Consider the following 18,274-nt stretch of genomic DNA (forward strand, 5'->3'; position numbering starts at 1 on the left):
ATTGAAACTTTTGCTTTGTCGAAGTACATACAAACATAAGTATAGATTTTATCTCTTATTTCCTTTTCAGATGTTGGCTTAGCACAGAAAACAACTTTATCTGGAGTTTCATAGGACCAGCCTGTCTAATCATTCTTGTAAGTATATTTTAAAATTGTGGTTAGAATTCAGAAAAGTATTGATTTAAAAGTGCCTATAATTCTCAGCAATCAGTCATTACTTCGAGAGGAAAAATTATTTTGAGCACTTTACAATAAATCATTTATTAACACTATATATATTGCTTCACTAATAAGAAAAAAATGAGCATCTTAAACTCAAAGCTGTTACAGTTCACTCGCACCTCTTGGGAGGATGTATTTTTGCATTACTTGTAAGAAAAGCATTTTTCACTTATCGGTAGTATCTCAGCATACTTCAGTACTGAGAGTGTGCCAACCAGCTGATAATCTGGCATTTCAGATGTTTACGTTATTTAATCTTTTATCAATGATCAGTGATCTTTGAAGATTAGACTGTCATCTTTATAGTTTTATCATCCTTATGTACCCTGTCATCACGAAAGTGATTTCAAACTAAATTGCAACATCAGAGACAAGAACCCACTATTTCCCATGAGCAGACAAGTCATATATTGATAGCCCTATTTCAGTTGGGAAGAGGGCCTTTTAATTCTTATTGGAAGTGGTTTCAAACCTACAAATTTGGCAGGTGTTATATGTTCCATTCTAAATAAAGACATTTTTATATGTCTCCAGAGCATTTCTAAGTGCCGTTAAGTTTTCAAAGCCATTCTGAATATAATAGTCTGTCAGTGAATCTGGGAGGTCTGACAATGCTCTACAATAGAATGAATTGTTAATGGGGGAGTTGTGACAATATTTTGGACAACTTTGTCTCATATGTTTTGACCATAAGTTAGGTATCTTTTTGAATTTTTTCCCTCTCAGTCTTTTCCCATGTGTTTTTATGGTGGTAAGAAAGCTGTTAAATGGAAAAAGACTTGAAATGCAAAGCAGAGGATTTTTATCAAGGTTTATTTTTTAATGGCATGAGTGAAAGTGCATTTAGAGACTATATTTCCTAAACATTGCAGGAAAATTGCTTATAATTCTGACAGTGAATCTAGCAATAGAAAAAGAAAACATTGGCAAGATTTCAGCTAAAACAGTTTCAGAGTTAATTTAGAATTGCAAAATTTTCAACTATGTGATAATATAGGTTGAATATGCCCCATCCATGTATTTTCATGTTTTTCCCGGATATGGGTATTTTGTGTGTAGGCCCTGTCTATATATTCTTATTGTACTTATTCCTTCTCTACAGAGTGAACCATCTCTGATACTGTTTTGTACAAGTGAAAGTTCTGTGGATCAGTGATCCTTAGAGTTTAGAGGAACATAGTGGGCTAGGAATTTTCTGGAAGCAGGACAAAATAACAAGCATACTTCTCTAAAGTAATAAACGGAAAGTTTTCCCTGAAATTATTTTTTACTCTTGCTGTTATAAGGGGAGAGATAACTTTGGATTCTCTTATGGTAAGATGGACAGACTTTAGAAAGGATATCCAAAACTGAGTCCTCTAAACTTTCCTGGGAACCTAAATGAACAGGGTCACACTGTCCTAGGCTGAAATCAGTGAACCAATGTGTCTTCCATACAGTTTCTGTATATTAATCATTCCATTTAACTAGAGGTTCAGCTATTTAAGAAATGGATAAGGCCCCTTAGTTTTACTCTAAAACTGAATACTGTTTATCTTTTATGTATATTTAAAATAGCAGAAATCCTTTAATTAGTGAATGAAAGTGAATTCCTTTACTCTAGTTACATCACTTTCTGTGCTAATGCTGGCATATTAGTATTAAGCAGTATGATACATTAAGTAAAACTTTTCCTGTTGTCCAGAAATAGTATTGAGTTCAATGAGTAAAAGAAGTATTGAGCACCTGATATTTAAAAAAGAGCCACCAATAATTTGGACCTGATACTTTCCAGGAGTCTTACAAAGAGACAGTAGGACCAGCTATAACCCAGTAAGGAGATTTGAGGGGTGGTGGGGGCAAGAGAGTCATGACTTGGAATTAGGAGTCCTTGGCCTGTAAGGGAGTGCATTGTTCTTTGTGTAAAGATTTTCCTTACCTTACCAGTGGAAAAAAATAAGTGCTCTCCCTAGTTCTTCTTGAAGACGAATTGTAGAGGAGTACTGCAAAAGGTCTATAGACAATGGAATTGGAAATAGTAAAATAGTAAAAACTCCCATCCTGATCCCAGATTGAATGCCAGGGGAATTTTCATGTCTCCTTGATATACAAGAGGAGAGTATGAACAGTTTTTATGACAACTTGACATATGTCCCCTGACTTTGGGTCAAGGGTGAACATAGAACATAGAGTTGCTTTTAGTTCCCTGCAGACTGCATGTTATTGTCCATTCCCTTGACAGCAGGGAGGAAAAGGATTATTATAGAGTGTGCCTGGGAATTAAATGACGGGGGTAACACACAAAGGTTTCAGCTATCTTATAGGTACAGAATATTTAGACAAGGGAACGTTGTAAGGGTGCACAGAAGGTTGTTAGGTCAAGTGAAGTTACACACAACAAGAGAATAGGTTGAGGACAGGGATGTTGAATGGTAGCATGGCTAGCACTCTCTGAAAATAGGAGTTAAGATAGAAATAAAACACTATAAACATTCAAATCAAACTTAATCTAAGTGGAGGCCAACACATAAACCAAGATTGTTGTTGTTGAATCGCTAAGTCATGTCCAATTCTTTTGCAACTCCACGGACTGTAGCCCCTCAGGCTCCTCTGTCCATGGTATTTCCCAGGCTGGAATACTGGAGTGGATTGCCATTTCCTCCTCCAGGGGATCTTCCTGACCCAGGCATCGAACCAGTGTCTCCTGCATTGGCAGGCATATTCTTTACCCCTGAGCCACAGGGGAAGCACACCAAGACTACCAGCAGTAATAAGAACCAAACAACCAAAGTGATGTCATGAAGTGCTATCACCAAGAGCTGATCAAACCCTTCTAGCCCCCTGCAGCAGAGGAGCTGTGCTTTATGAATGGAGGAACACATCCTAGAACCAACCATGCCACTCCAACAGTCACCTACACAGAATTACTGAATTGAAAATTATCACCCTATGTTGGGGCATATTCTGGTAGGAAAGGATGCCAAGCCATATCATTAAGTTCACTGTCTTAATTGAGTGATCTGGGAATGATGGGAAAACAAAGGAAATATAAGAATTATGCTCTGTCCACTATAGTATCAGTGAGGAGAAAGCAAGTTGAAACAAATGCAAAGCATAACATATAATTAAATATAAGTGATAACTGGTCTGAGAGACATCAACATGGGCTGGACCACATCAGTGAGATGAGAAACTCATTTGTGGATGGGGTGAGAAACAGTCTACTCCACATACACTGAATTCTTAGTGTGAACTTAAGTGTCTCCTAAGCAGCCCTGTAAGCTTGCCAGGTTCCTTCTGAAGGAAAACAAAGGGCACAGACAAAATAGTTGCTCTTGTAAATAAGGAATCCCAGAAATCACAAAATTATCATGTTATTAAAAATATTCAAAAATCATATTTTCATAGATACATCACTCCTTAAGTCTATCTGTCATTAATTGTTTATCAGCTTTCCCACCCTGAACTTACCCATTTCTTCTCTACTTTCATAATCAGACATTTGTTATCATGTTGAGTTATAGTATTAATAACAATAATAGGAATTTTAAATTTACAATTTATTGAGCAGCTACTAATTTTAAAAAGACAGCTAATATTTCACTGTTCAGTCTCCTTAAATCATCCATCCACATTGTTATTGTCCCATTTTATAGTTAATGAAAAGTAGAATTTAATTCAAATTGCTAAGTGATTGGCCCCAAGACACTACAAATAAATGAGGCTACAACTTGAAACTAGTTCTGTATTAATTAAAGCTCAGCTTTTCATTTTAACTTGCCACTTTTGCAATTGCCTTCTAATCTGACATTCTGATGGCATTCTGTCCCATTTCATTTTAATCTATTCATAATCAACTGCCCCAAACTCTGGTCACATAGTGGGAATGATTAATAAGAAAAATAAGAACATTAATATTAAGCTCTTTTATTCCTGGTAATAAGTGTGTTAGTGTATTTAATCTAATCCTTCAACAACTCAAAAATGTATATGTGTGATGTATTTTATTTTCAAGTTGGAGAAATTGACGTATACAGTGGTTACACAATTGGCCCGAAAGCCACTAAGTACATAAAGCGGGAACTCGGGTTCATGAATTTGAATCCATGTCCTACTTTCTTCATCTCAGTGCCAATAGTTTCCCTTGACCTATAGTTCAAATAGGGCTTCCCTGTGGCTCAGCAGTAAAGAATCTGCCAGCAATTCAGGAGACGTGGGTTTGATCCCTGGGCTGGAAAGATCCCCTGGAGAAGGAAGTGGCAACCCACTCCAGTATTCTTGCTTGAGAAATTCAATGGACAGAGGAGCCTGGTGGGCTACAGTCCATGGGGTTGCAAAAGAGTTGGACACGACTTTAGCAACTAAACCACCACCACATGTTTCAAATACCATAGACTGGTATATAGAGTTATCAGTAGTTTAGCTGAGCCCTATTTTCAGCCCTTTTTTACACATCTTGTCTCCACTAAGCAACTCTTATAAAAACATTATCCTCTTTAGAATATTTACTGCTCCTTGCATATTTCCTTGATTCTTTTCAGTCAATAATCCTACCACCTTGTGATGCCTGAAATCAACATGATCCTTTCTTCAACATGATCCCACAGAACTTTGATTTAAATCAAATCAAAAGAGTACTCTTAATGCTTTGTTTGGTTTCACCTGGTAACTTTCTCTGTGCATTACACTCCTCATCTCCAACGTCCAAACACCAAAACAAAGAGCTGTGAGTCTCTTGGTTCACTAACCATAACTTGTTCAATAATCAGTGCCACTGGTTGCATGACTTAGGGACCACAGCCCAATGAGTTGCAAATGAATTCTCTACAGAGCAATATTCACAATACCTTCTGTGCATGAGCAGACTCTACACTGTAAAACTATCAGCCCTCTCTTTGGTTACTCCAGAACACAGAAGGTAGGAAGTCCTTAATAATTTTAATTGATTCATTAGTAAAGACCATGACAATAAAAGAGGCAGGAAGAAACACCCTGTGAGCTTTCTTAAGACATCACTGTTCTATGTTCTGGATTCCTAACATGTAAAATGAAGATAATGATGGCCAGTCCAACACAAAAAGATACAATAAATACCAAACAATTTTTTAGAAAAAAAAGTATATAGTCTTTAAAAATTAAAACAGTAAAATACACAATAATTTGGAGGACAATCTTGGCTTTCTTAGCTTTATCTTTTGTATTAAAAATTAAATTAAAACCCTGATTTTAAAACCATCATTTGCACAACAAAAATTTGTATGCACAGAATGTATGTTTGGCCAATATAGTGTGTGTGTGTGTGTGTGTGTGTGTGTGTGTATACATATACATAAGCATGTGAAAGTGAAACTCTTGTGTCTGACTCTTTGCAACCCCATGGACTATAGCCCACCAGGCTCCTTTGTCCATGGAATTCTCCAGGCAAGAATACTGGAGGGCGTTGCCATGCCCTTCTCCAGGGGATCTTCCTGACCCGGAAATCAAACTTGGCTTTCCTGCATTTCAGGCAAATTCTATACTGTGAGCAACCAGGGAAGCTCATATATGAGCATAATTCACCACTAATTCTTAAACAGTGGTGAAGATACAACACCATTTGTTTGATTATAGCAAGATGTCATATTGTAATAAATGTGTTTGTTATATGGACTTGGTTAAAATTCTCTAATACACTCTACTGGAAGACGTAACTGAAATGAAATAAAATGTGAAGCATCTTAAAGTAAAGCAGTAGAGATTTAATAGGATAAATAGTATATTTTTTCCAGAATAAAGATAAAATATAAGGAAGTCTTCAAATTTAAATAGATAATTTTTGGTGACTTTGCTGTGCATGCCTTTAAATGGGAGATAAGTTTGCTTTCACAGCTTTCTATGAACAAATCTGGGAAGACTTGCACTTGCAAACAACATTTTAATAGAACAGTTGACAATGACTTTAATTCTTACATGGAATGCTTTTGTTTCTTTTGAAGACTAAGAACTAGTTCTCAGTAAATGATATTTGCTTATTTTTATGAATGGAGCCCTGGGGCATGTCTGGTTTGGGGTTATAATAATAATACCTTTAAGACAATATGTAAATAAGTATAGTTCGGCACTGGTGGATTTTTCTACCCCTTGATATGTTGTTTTTTAACTACTTAGGTATTTGAGCAGCAACATTTTCTGCATTGATCAAATGAATATACTTCCTCAGGTGTTAACTCGTTAAGAATCTCTTAGAATTCTGAAGTATGAACTGCTGACCCCATGATTCTATCTATGAATTGCTACATTTGGAATGTTAAGGTTATAACTATACATGAAAAGGCCTAGCCATGCTTTTGAAAGACTGAGCTGTACAAGAAAGAGATTTCTAAATCTTTGTAAAGCAAGCTGCAAACTGAAGATAATTTCATAATTTATTTCTTTCTTCAGTATTTTTAATCTCATGCTGAATTCTTTTAACTAAAACTGTACAAATGATTAGATTCAAGTACACAAATATAAAAAAAAAGTTTGTAAAAATAATTTAACTTTTAAGTAGAAATTAAAATTTCCTATAGATATGTTCAGTATTGAAGAATTTAATTTGCTTGATTGAGGCAAATACTAATTAAGCTGTGTCCAATTAAAGCATTTTCTTTTTAAAAAAATGAGAGCTTTCATTTGAATTTAAATCACAACTCTTATAATTGAGTGTTTCTGCATTGCTACTTTACCCATTTCTCTTTAGATTGCCCAGAGTTCCACTCAGTTTTTTGTGGTGGTCTCCTCTAATTGTTCTAAATTGTCTTTTAATTCCCTTTCACCAGGAAATACGAATTAAAATCTACTCAAAAATGAATTCCTCACATAGCCCTTACAAACAGACCATGTCTGTGTGTACTTATTATTATGTGATATATTCTTATTGCATTTTTTAAAATTTCACAAATTTCCCACACTTGAAAGAAATGTAAATATTAGACTTTCTAAAGTAAAAAGTGAACATTTCAAAACATGCTCCATGACTGACTCTTCTTTTTCTTAATATTTACTTTGTATCCTTCCTGACTTTTGCTATGCATATATGCACACATAAATACATATATATATATGTGTGCACTTACATATGTATAAATGTAAGCAATAAATTTGATTATAAAATCATATAACCTGAATTATTTGCAGCCTGTAATATATCATATTCATCATTCCTTGTTAGAATATACAATTCTACCATTTTTTATCATTACATATTATGAGTATCCTCTTTTACTTAACTTCTTCCTTATTGAACATTTGTTAGTGCAAGAGAATGGCTATTTCAATACAATTACATATACCCATTATATAAATTTGTTAGGAAATGCTTTTTGGAAGTAAAATGTACAGCACAGGTTATAGTCAATAATATTACAGTAACTTTGTATGGAACTTAATATACAAAATTATCAAATTGCTGTGTTGTACACCTGAAACTGTTATTGAGTCCAAGCTCACTCTGCTTGCCATGTGACAGGTCAGTAAGTCGACATACAAAGTGTTAAGACAAGGAATATGACTTTATTTGGAAAACCAGCTGACTGAGACTATGGGAGATGAATGTCCAAAATAACTATTCTGTCAGTGCTGGATGTCAGGTTCTTTTATAGAACAGAGGTGGGGGGTGGGGTTGAGGAAGAAAAGTAAAAGGATCATTAATCTTGCAGATATCTCTGGAATGGCCAATCTCTGGGAAGGGATGTATTAATTTCTCCCTTCCTGTAGCCATCCACAGGTAGACAGGGTCCCATAAAAAGGCATTTTGGTTTAACATTCAGGTAGAGGGGCAGGGTTCCCCAAGACAGGCCATTATGTATGGACAATATCCTTTTAGTGAACAAAAGCTACTAGAAGCCAAGATTAAAGTAAAAGAAACAGATACAACATGGAGTCAGTTCTTTCCTGTAACAAAAATAACAGAACTTTGTAATTCAGCTAAACTTCAATTTAAAAAGAAAAGTACAAACTCCAGTAGAGGAAGATTTTTAAAGTTACAAATTGCCTCCATAACATTTACTTCAATTGATATTCCACTTTCATTGACAAATCATAAGAATGGCCATTTTCTGACATTTTGCCAATATTCAGTTCAGTTCAGTTCAGTCTCTCAGTTGTATCTGACTCTTTGCGACCCCGTGAATCGCACCACGCCAGGCCTCCCTGACCATCACCAACTCCTGAAGTCTACCCAAACCCATGTCCATCGAGTAGGTGATGCCATCCAGCCATCTCATCCTCTGTCATCCCCTTCTCCCCCTGCCCCCAATCCCTCCCAGCATCAGGGCCTTTTCCAATGAGTCTCTTTGGCATGAGGTGGCCAAAGTATTGAAGTTTCAAGTTCGACATCAGTCCTTCCAATGAACACCCAGGACTGATCTCCTTTAGGATGGACTGGTTGGGTCTCCTTGTAGTCCAAGGGACTCTCAAGAGTCTTCTCCAACACCACAGTTCAAAAGCATCAATTCTTCAGCGCTCAGCTTTCTTCACCGTCCAACTCTCACATCCATACAGGACCACTGGAAAAACCATAGCCTTGACTAGAGGGACCTTTGTTGGCAAAGTAATGTCTCTGCTTTTAAATATGCTATCCAGGTTGGTTATAACTTTCCTTCCAAGGAGTAAGCATCTTTTAATTTTATGGCTGCAATCACGATCTGCAGTGATTTTGGAGCCCAAAAAAATAAAGTCTGACACTTCTTCCACTGTTTCCCCATCTATTTCCCATGAAGTGATGGGACCAGATTCCATAATCTTAGTTTTCTGAATGTTGAGCTTTAAGCCAACATTTTCACTCTCCTCCTTCACTTTCATCAAGAGGCTATTTAGTTCCTCTTCACTTTCTGCCATAAGGATGGTGTCGTCTGCATATCTGAGGTTATTGATATTTCTCCCGGCAATCTTGATTCCAGCTTGTGCTTCTCCCAGCCCACCGTTTCTCATGATGTACACTACATATAAGGTAAATATGCAGAGTGGCAATATACAGCCTTGACCTACTCCTTTTCCTATTTGGAACCAGTCTTTTGTTCCATGTTCATTTCTAACTGTTGCTTCCTGACCTGCATACAGGTTTCTCAAGAGGCAAGTCAGGTGGTCTGATATTCCCATCTGTTTCAGAATTTCCACAGTTTACTGTGATCCACACAGTCAAAGGCTTTGGCATGGTCAATAAAGCAGAAATAGATGTTTTTCTGGAACTCTCTTGCTTTTTCAATGATCCAGCAGATGGTGGCAATTTGATCTCTGGTTCCTCTGCCTTTTCTAAAACCAGCTTGAACATCTGGAAGTTCACGGTTCACGTATTGCTGAAGCCTGGCTTGGAGAATTTTGAGCATTACTAGCCTGTGAGATGAGTGCAATTGTGCGGTAGTTTGAGCATTTTTTTGGCATTGCCTTTCTTTGGGATTGGAGTGAAAACTGACCTTTTCCAGTCCTGTGGCCACTGCTGAGTTTTCCAAATTTGCTGGCATATTGAGTGCAGCACTTTCACAGCATCATCTTTCAGGATTTGAAATACCTCAACTGGAATTCTGTCACCTCCACTAACTTTGTTCGTAGTGATGCTTTATAAGGCCCACTTGACTCCACATTCCAGGATGTCTGGCTCTAGGTTAGTGATCACATCATCGTGATTATCTGGGTCGTGAAGATGTTTTTTTTTACAGTTCTTCTGTGTATTCTTGCCACCTCTTCTTAATATCTTCTGCTTCTGTTAGGTCCATACCATTTCTGTTCTTTATCAAGCCCATCTTTGCATGAAATGTTCCCTTCGTGTCTCTAATTTTCTTGAAGAGATCTCTAGTCTCTCCCATTCTGTTGTTTTCCTCTATTTCTTTGCATTGATCGCTGAAGAAGGCTTTTTTATATATCCTTGCCATTCTTTGGAACTCTGCATTCAGATGGGAATATCTTTCCTTTTCTCCTTTGATTTTTCCTTCTCTTCTTTTCACAGCTATTTGTAAGGCCTCCTCAGGCAGCCATTTTGCTTTTTTGCATTTCTTTTCCATGGGGATGGTCTTAATCCCTGTCTCCTGTACAATGTCACAAACTTCCGTCCATAGTTCATCAGGCAGTCTGTCTATCAGATCTAGTCCCTTAAATCTATTTCTCACTTCCACTGTATAATCATAAAGGATTTGATTTAGGTCATACCTGAATGGTCTGGTGGTTTTCCCTACTTTCTTCAATTTAAGTCTGAATTTGGCAATAAGGAGTTCATGATCTGAGCCACAGTCAGCTCCCAGTCTTATTTTTGCTGACTGCATAGAGCTTCTCCATCTCTGGCTGCAAAGAATATAATCAGTCTGATTTCGGGGTTGACCATCTGGTGATGTCCATGTGTAGAGTCTTCTCTTGAGTTGTTGGAAGAGGGTGTTTGCTATGACAATTGCTTTCCCTTGGCAAAACTCTGTTAGCCTTTGCCCTGCTTCATTCTGTACTCCAAAGCCAGAGTAGTTTTATCTACTGTGGTTATCTTATGGCTATATTTGAATATATATAGACCAGGATTCTGTAAGAGGCATTATTGACATTAGGACCAAGTCTTTGTTATGGGGCCTTTGCTTTATAGAAGGTTAGTAGCATCTCTGACTTCCACTCACCTAATGCCAGTGGCACCAGCCCCACATACCAGCCAGGTATGGCAAACAAAACTGTCTCCAAAAATAACAATATCCTTTGAGGGCCATATTCCTCATTCTCTTGATTGGGAGCTACTATCCTACATTGGTTTGTAAGTTTCTTTTATAGGAGTGCATTTGCAGCTTTCTTTAATTGGCATAAATATAAGAAAAGGAATTGAAATCTTAGCTTGGGCAATGTCCTTTAGATGACCCCATCGAAGCTATATTAGAAACACTATTCATTGTAAGTTTTAAATGGTGGGGATAACATTTTAATTACATGTTTTAATTTAATGGCATCATATTTGGTAACTGCATCTTTTAGTGACCTCTGTGGTTCAAGGCACTTCAGGATTCTATCATTTCACCATATTATGTGTTATTAAGAACTTCAGAGCCTATAACATTTAGCTGGTTTTTTTTTATATTATTCTGACCTTCTTATAACAGGTAGCTGGAATTTAAAAAAGAAAAAGTGGAGCTAAAAGAACAGCATAAATAATACATTTGTAGTTTTCAGTGTATTCCTATTCATGGGGGTTATATTCTTACCAGAAATACATTTTGCAGATAATCTACTAGGTACTTGTTCTAGAAAATTTCATAAACATTGAATAACTTTATAAAAATTGGAGATCAAAAATAATATTGAAAAAGAAATCCTTTGAGTCTCTCAAGCCCAATTAGAAATTACCAGCCAAGGTGAAGTTCATCACTGGTGTTTTTGTATAAATGTAGCTTTACATCGAGGGATATTACATAATGAAATGGTAAGAGGAAAACAGTAAGAATGTTGGTACAGCAAGATAGTCATTAGAATTATTATTCACTTTACATTCATATAATCTCTTAATCTTTACAAAACCCTTTTAGCATTTCAGTTAATCCTCCCAAAAGCTTCAGTAATATATCAAAATTAAGATAGTAATAGCATGCAATAAGAGATAATGTTTTACTAGTTTTTTGCTAGATCTAGTAACTGTAATCTTGACTTATCTATTTATAAATACCTGTGGGGATTCTGCTATTTATAGCTTTTTAAAGAAGTGAACTAATTCCTTGAGAGGAACTGATTACACTAAAGTAAATTATGTACATTCTTATGTATCTAACAGATGAAATCTTCAAGCTTCTACTCATTAGAATACATAAAAATCCTTAAATTTAGCTAAGAGCACACTACATATTCTGATCATTCTCTGCCTCAGAGTCCTTACCCACACTGGCTTGCAACAAGAGTGAGCCCCTCTTTGAATCAGTCTTAGTTAGCATTTGCTGACCTCTTATTCTACACATCTGAAAATGTTTAATCTTCCCTATAAGTATTTATCATGTCCCTCTGTCTCCTTCAGTATTCTCTGCAAAACATAAAATATTCTGAGAGAATGTACTATCTGTGTGGCTCTGTCTTGATTTCTATTTCTCATATAAAAATGTTGTGTCTAGTTTCAGGGCTTCTCAAGAAAGGAACATTTACAATTCTTTCTGATGAAAAAAACATGCCTCCTGATGGTATCTGTTCAAAAAGAGAGCCCAAGTCTTTCAGTGTTAGGGCATAGCCTTTTTTCATTAGAGTTTCATTTACACTTTGAGTAAAAGCCACCATTTTGTCTATATTTTAAATAAGTGGAATCTTAAGAGAGTTTAAGCAACTTACTTAGGATCACCCAGTGACTGAGTGGTAGAGACAAACTCAAGTTTCCAATTTTACATTCTGTGCTGTTTCCCTATCACACATTCTTTCATCTTTCCTTGCCCAAGAGGTTGAAGGGAGTAGATCTTTGTTAGATCCATGAAAACCTTGTTCCCATCTCCCAGATTCCACAAATGGTTTCAGGGTGAGTTGTCAGAGACCCAGCAATAGCAAACCTTCTAAAAATTATTCATAAGCTTTCAATTCTTATAGGGAAGTTATCAAAATAAAGTACTCTTCCTCTCATTTGAAAATGAGGGAAATCTTGTCTACTGTAGATGTCTCTTCCCCCATTATACATTATTTTTTCTAAATACTTGCCAAGCATATCTAGCAACTAACCAAAATATCCTACCTGAAGTCCTAACTATATCAGACTATAGATCAGTATATGGAATATAGTTTAGATCTTTACTTTTCTTTTAATTGATATTCATCAGTAAGCAATTTTCAGTACCCTGTATGACATCTGATTGCTCAAATTCCTTTTTCATTTTCTCCCATTTCGAAAAAGCTGAAAGGTAAGTTTAGTCTTTCAACCATTATTTATTGTCCTTAATTCCATACTTCTTTTTTTTTTCTTTTTAATGGTTCTTTGTTGTTGTTGTTGTTGTTGTTGATGATGATGTTGGGCCTTGGTTGCAGCGTGAGGGATCTTTTTCCACATGGGCTTTCCCTAGTGTTGGAGTGAGGGCTCTAAAGCATGCAGGGGCTCAGTAGCCCCATGGCATGTGGGATCTTAGTTCCCTACCCAGACATCAAACCCATGTCCCCTGCATTGGAAGGTGGGTTCTTAACCACTGAATCATCAGGTAAGTCCCAATTCCATACTTCTGATTGGAAGATTTATTTTCTTTAGAAAAAATAATTTGTTCTTTTGAATTCTTTGAAGAATCTATATGATTTTTTTTAAACTCTCAATATAGGTAGTATTAAATCTAAATAAAGCTGCAAGGAGTTTTGGAAGGAAAAAATAACCTGGGAAAAAATAGGTACAATACTTAGAATATTTCAGCATAGGGCAAAACTTTATCGAGTATTAAAGTCCCAGCTAAGGCTGTGCCAAGAACTGAGAATATGTAAATAGAAAGACCTTTCTCCCGAAACAGTGTATCAGGTGGACGTATACACATGAACAACCCAAAGACAACACATCTGTAAGCTTGAGGTAACATCATGGTACCTCAGATGGTAAAGAGTCTGCCTGCAATGCAAAAGAGCAGGGTTCGATCCCTGGGTCAGGAAGACCCCTTGGAAAAGGAAATGGCCAACCATTCCAGTATTCTTGCCTGGGAAATCCCATGGACAGAGGAGCCTGGCAGGCTACATCCTTGGGGTCACAAAGTTTGACACAGCTAAGTGACTAGACCACCACCACAAAATCATGGAAAAGCAAATCAGAACATTTCTTTACCCCCTGTTTACATCTTTTTGGCTTCATATTGTTCTTGGGGTCAAGTCTAAAACCTTAAGGAAAGCCAATGATAAGGTTATTTAGGTTATTTGTCATCAAAGTCAGGACCCTTTTGAAGTGAAAAGTAGGTAATAAAAATATTTCAGAACAGTTTCCTGTATTGGTGGCCCTATAAAACAGCTCTTTTCAAAAGTAGTCTTTTTTTTCTACAGAGTATCTACACTTATTTGGAATAGAGCACCATACGCTTGATAGACATTTTGAATAATAATAATAGATTCACAATGATAAATGTTTTGAATCCTTCTTCCACTACCCCTGAAGGGAGTGGCTGTCCCTCGCCACTTGTGCCTGAGCCTATTTGAGTGAAAGGTGATGCTTACATCATATGTAGATAGGGTCTGGGACGAGAGGCGGGATGTTGCCGGTTATCTTCCATGTTTAGGCACATTTGAAATTAGAAGGGCCACTACACACGTGACTCACATGGTACCCAGGAGCATATGGCAGAAGCGGAGCTTTCCAGACCTGTAGGAGCCTGTCTCAGCAAGACGTAAACAAGTAAGACTCAAGTGAATTCTACACTGAGCAGAACACTTGGTAACAGAAGTGGCAAGTACTAGGTCCCAGCAAACAGGAATAAAGTGGACACTTTCCCTGGGAGGCACTGCATGTTTGGACTCCCCCTGCCTACTAGCCTCATCTCTCCCGCGGGATTTTGTGTTTTAGTAACATTGGCTGCTTTACAGTTTCTCAGCAGTTCTTTGTGCCTGTCCTTCTAGGACCTCTACCCTAAAACACTCTTCATAGCGTTCCCCTGACTGTTCTTCCTCTGAGTTCCTTGCAGATACCAGTTCAAACAACACTTTCTGAGGAAAGCTGTCCTTGACTCATTGGTCTCTTTAAATCTTTTTGTTATATGCCTACGTAGAAGCCATATATATATATAAATAAATATATATATATATATTTGAGGATTTTCCTCTGTTTATAATTACAAAGATGTTAGTTTGAATGACATATTCATAACTGATTCAGATCTGTCTCCTCCAGGAGACTCTAAGCCCTTTGAGAGTGAAACATTATGGACTTTCTTTCACTATATCCTTGAGGTTTCCCAAGAAGGCTATAATCCGTAGGGTTGAAAGAGTCGGACACAACTGAGCGACTGAGCACACACACACTCAAGTAATGCAATTGGATGAATAAATAATGCACCAAGTACAGTGGTTAGTCAAAAATGTTCATTCTTTTCCCCAAAGGAAATTTAAAGAAAGAAATCATCATCATGGTAATGAGTTATTTTGGGAAGAATGTCTCAGAAGAGAGAATATGTGAAGCATTCATTATATCACTTTTTTAATTGGAATATAGTTGATTTACATGCTGTGTTAGCTTCAGGTGTACAACACAGTGATTCAGTTACACACACACACACACACACACACGTATATATTCAGATTCTTTTCCCTTCTAGGTTGTCACGAAGTAATAGTTCCCTGTGCTATATAGTAGGCCCTTGTTGATTATCTGTCTTTTATATAATAGTGTGTATTTGTTAATCCCAACCTCCTAATTTATCTCTCCTCTATCCATAAATTTGTTTGCAATGTGTATCTTTTTCTGTTTTGTAAATAAGTTCATTTGTATCTTTTTTTACTTCCTTTTCACCTTGTATCTTCATTCTTTTTTTACTTCCTTTTCACCTTAGGCAAATTGCTATATCTATCTATCTACCTTCATTGGCGTTTTCAGTTTAACTGAATAAAATGGGTTCCTAGCCAAATAATGTCAGAGTTTTTCAAAGCAGTATGATTATTAAAAAGCACATATTTGGTGTCCTCTCTATGCCCTGGATTTCTAATATGTACATGAGGATAATGATGCCAATTCTATAGATAGAGTTACTGTAAAAAGAAAGGAAATTAAAATGATTAAAAAAAAATCTTTAAAATTTTGGATAAGTGTCAATAATTTGGGAGACAATCTTATGTCCTTCTCTTTTTACCTTTTATATTGGTGATAACCTTAGCAATATCTTTTAATTTAATTGATTAAGTTCTATCTTAGATGCTAATTAACAGTTGAATGATGATATGTTTGTATAATTTTTAACTGTTAATAACCTCTATCCTCATTTTATACAGCAACTACATACAAAGAACATTTTTCCTTGCTTATATCTTAACAAAAGAAATTTCATTACTCAGTTCTCATTGTCACATTAAATCGAATAATTGTTGTAAATGCTCTTCACATATAGTTTTCCTCCTTCACCTTTGTTCCCTTTCTAGCATCTTTCTATGGCTTATAAACATCTACAGTTGAAACCAACCATAAAAATAAGCTCTTGAAATTCACTTACACCCACAGAGATCACTTTATCGTTCATGTTTATAAATTTCTAGCTCTCCTCACCTTTTAATTCTGTTTGGAGACTAGTAAATTATTCTTTTAAACATCGAGAAAAACTAGCCATTAAAATATTCCTAATGGAAACATTAAAAACATGAAATGCAAATATTTTTTTAATTTATGATTATATATTGCTGTGGGATTTTAGCCATAATAAAATAGAGCAATTATTTAACTGTTACCTCAGGGGATGTGGGAAGATGTTTTCCTAATGAGGCAGTATTCTGCACACTTGTTGATTAAGACTTTTGTGTGGCCTGCTTGTGTGCCCAAGTCTGATTAATGAATACATATCATAAAGTCCATGGGTCTGTGGTTTCTATTAGATGCAAAATGTTGCATATATCCTGAGGCATCCATTCATAAAATAAAGGAGGTGAAACTTCATTCTTTACTTTTTCTCCAAACTATTCCTAGAGGGTCATTTCATTTTGCTAACTGTTTCAGTTTCCATTGGTATATCTACCTACAGACAATAGATTTATAATGATATTGTTTTGTCACAATTGCCGGAATATGAGATGAAACAAAATTTAGATTTAAGAATGTTTAGTCAATTTAATAGTTGAATGTTCCTTTACATACACCATTAAGGGTACCTGAGATTGGGGTATACCACCCTTCATCCTCTTAGTCATTCAGCAAATGTTTGTTGAGCATCTTTTATTAATATATGTCAGACTTTGTACTATACCCTGGGAATGCATCAGTGAATAAAATATTAAAAAGTCCTTACCTTTATGGATCTTATTCTAAACCACTGTGCTTAGTCGCTCAGTCGTGTCTGATTCTTTGTGACCCCATGGACTGTAGCCCAGCAGGCCCCTCCATCCATGGGGATTCTCCAGGCAAGAATATTGGAGTGGGTTACCATGCCCTCCTCCAGGGGATCTTCCCAACCTAGGGATGGAACCCAGGTCTTCCAAATTGCAGGCGGATTCTTTACCATCTGAGCCACCAGGGAAGCCCGCAATAGTCACAGCTTGTTTTAATAAATAAAGATTTTTTTTGCAATATAGTCACGTTCATTTGTTTGCATATTGTTTAAGGCTGTTTTAATGGTATGAAGAATTGAGTAGTTGTGACAGAGAACATATGGTCCTCATAGTTTAAACTATTTACTGTCTGGCCTTTGATAGAAAAAGTTTGCTTATCCCTCTTCTATGTTAGAGCGATCAACATCAAATATCCCAGAATATCATATTAGATTTATTAAGAATATTCTTCTTATATTAATGTATCTAATAATTATTTATATTTATTGCTCTTTAAAATACAGTTACTCTTTCCTTTCCTATAAAAATTTTAAAGATAGTTAGATTTTTGACCCTGAAATTTCAATTCGGCCCTAGAGAAGTTTTAATAAGAATGAGAAATTGTTTAGATGAACAATAAAGAATTAACTTATTGTTTAATTAAACCTATTCAAGTATTTATTTTGCTGATATTATTTTAGAGGAAAATCCTGAAAGTGGAAAAAAAGATCTTATATTTTACATTGAAGAGATATTGCCTAAAATAAAGACTGACAGATAGAAGTTCTGAAATTTTAAGGTGCTATTTACAGGTCTAGTGAGTCTATGACACAAAATAATGTCTATCCAATTGTTAGTAAATATACACTCTATTTATTGTTAGACACTTCAGATATTTGAGACAATTTGAGAGAACATCTTGCCATATGATTTAATAACTATTAGTGATGATTGATGTTTGTTTGGAACATTTATATTGAACATTATTCCAAGTACTTTATTATGTAATTTAATACATACAAAAATCCTGTGAAATAGATACTAATATTATCCATATTTTACCGACAAGGAAAGTGCAATACAAGGAATTAAATAAATAAAAGTGAGAACTGGAATTTGAATCTATTTGTGGATTTTAACTTGATCGATTTATGAGGACTTGC

General features: G+C 36.0%; 1 protein-coding gene across 1 annotated transcript in view; it reads left to right on the forward strand.

The window, feature by feature from the left end:
- The window catches only part of ADGRL4 (adhesion G protein-coupled receptor L4), a 146,002-nt gene that overhangs the window by 113,143 nt on the left and 14,585 nt on the right, over positions 1-18,274 (forward strand). The window contains exon 12 of the mRNA XM_043460878.1: positions 71-137. Within this exon, the coding sequence (XP_043316813.1) occupies positions 71-137 (67 nt within the window). The remainder of the gene's footprint in view (positions 1-70; positions 138-18,274) is intronic.

Source organism: Cervus canadensis, chromosome 2, assembly GCF_019320065.1.
Source record: "Cervus canadensis isolate Bull #8, Minnesota chromosome 2, ASM1932006v1, whole genome shotgun sequence".
NCBI lineage: Eukaryota > Metazoa > Chordata > Mammalia > Artiodactyla > Cervidae > Cervus > Cervus canadensis.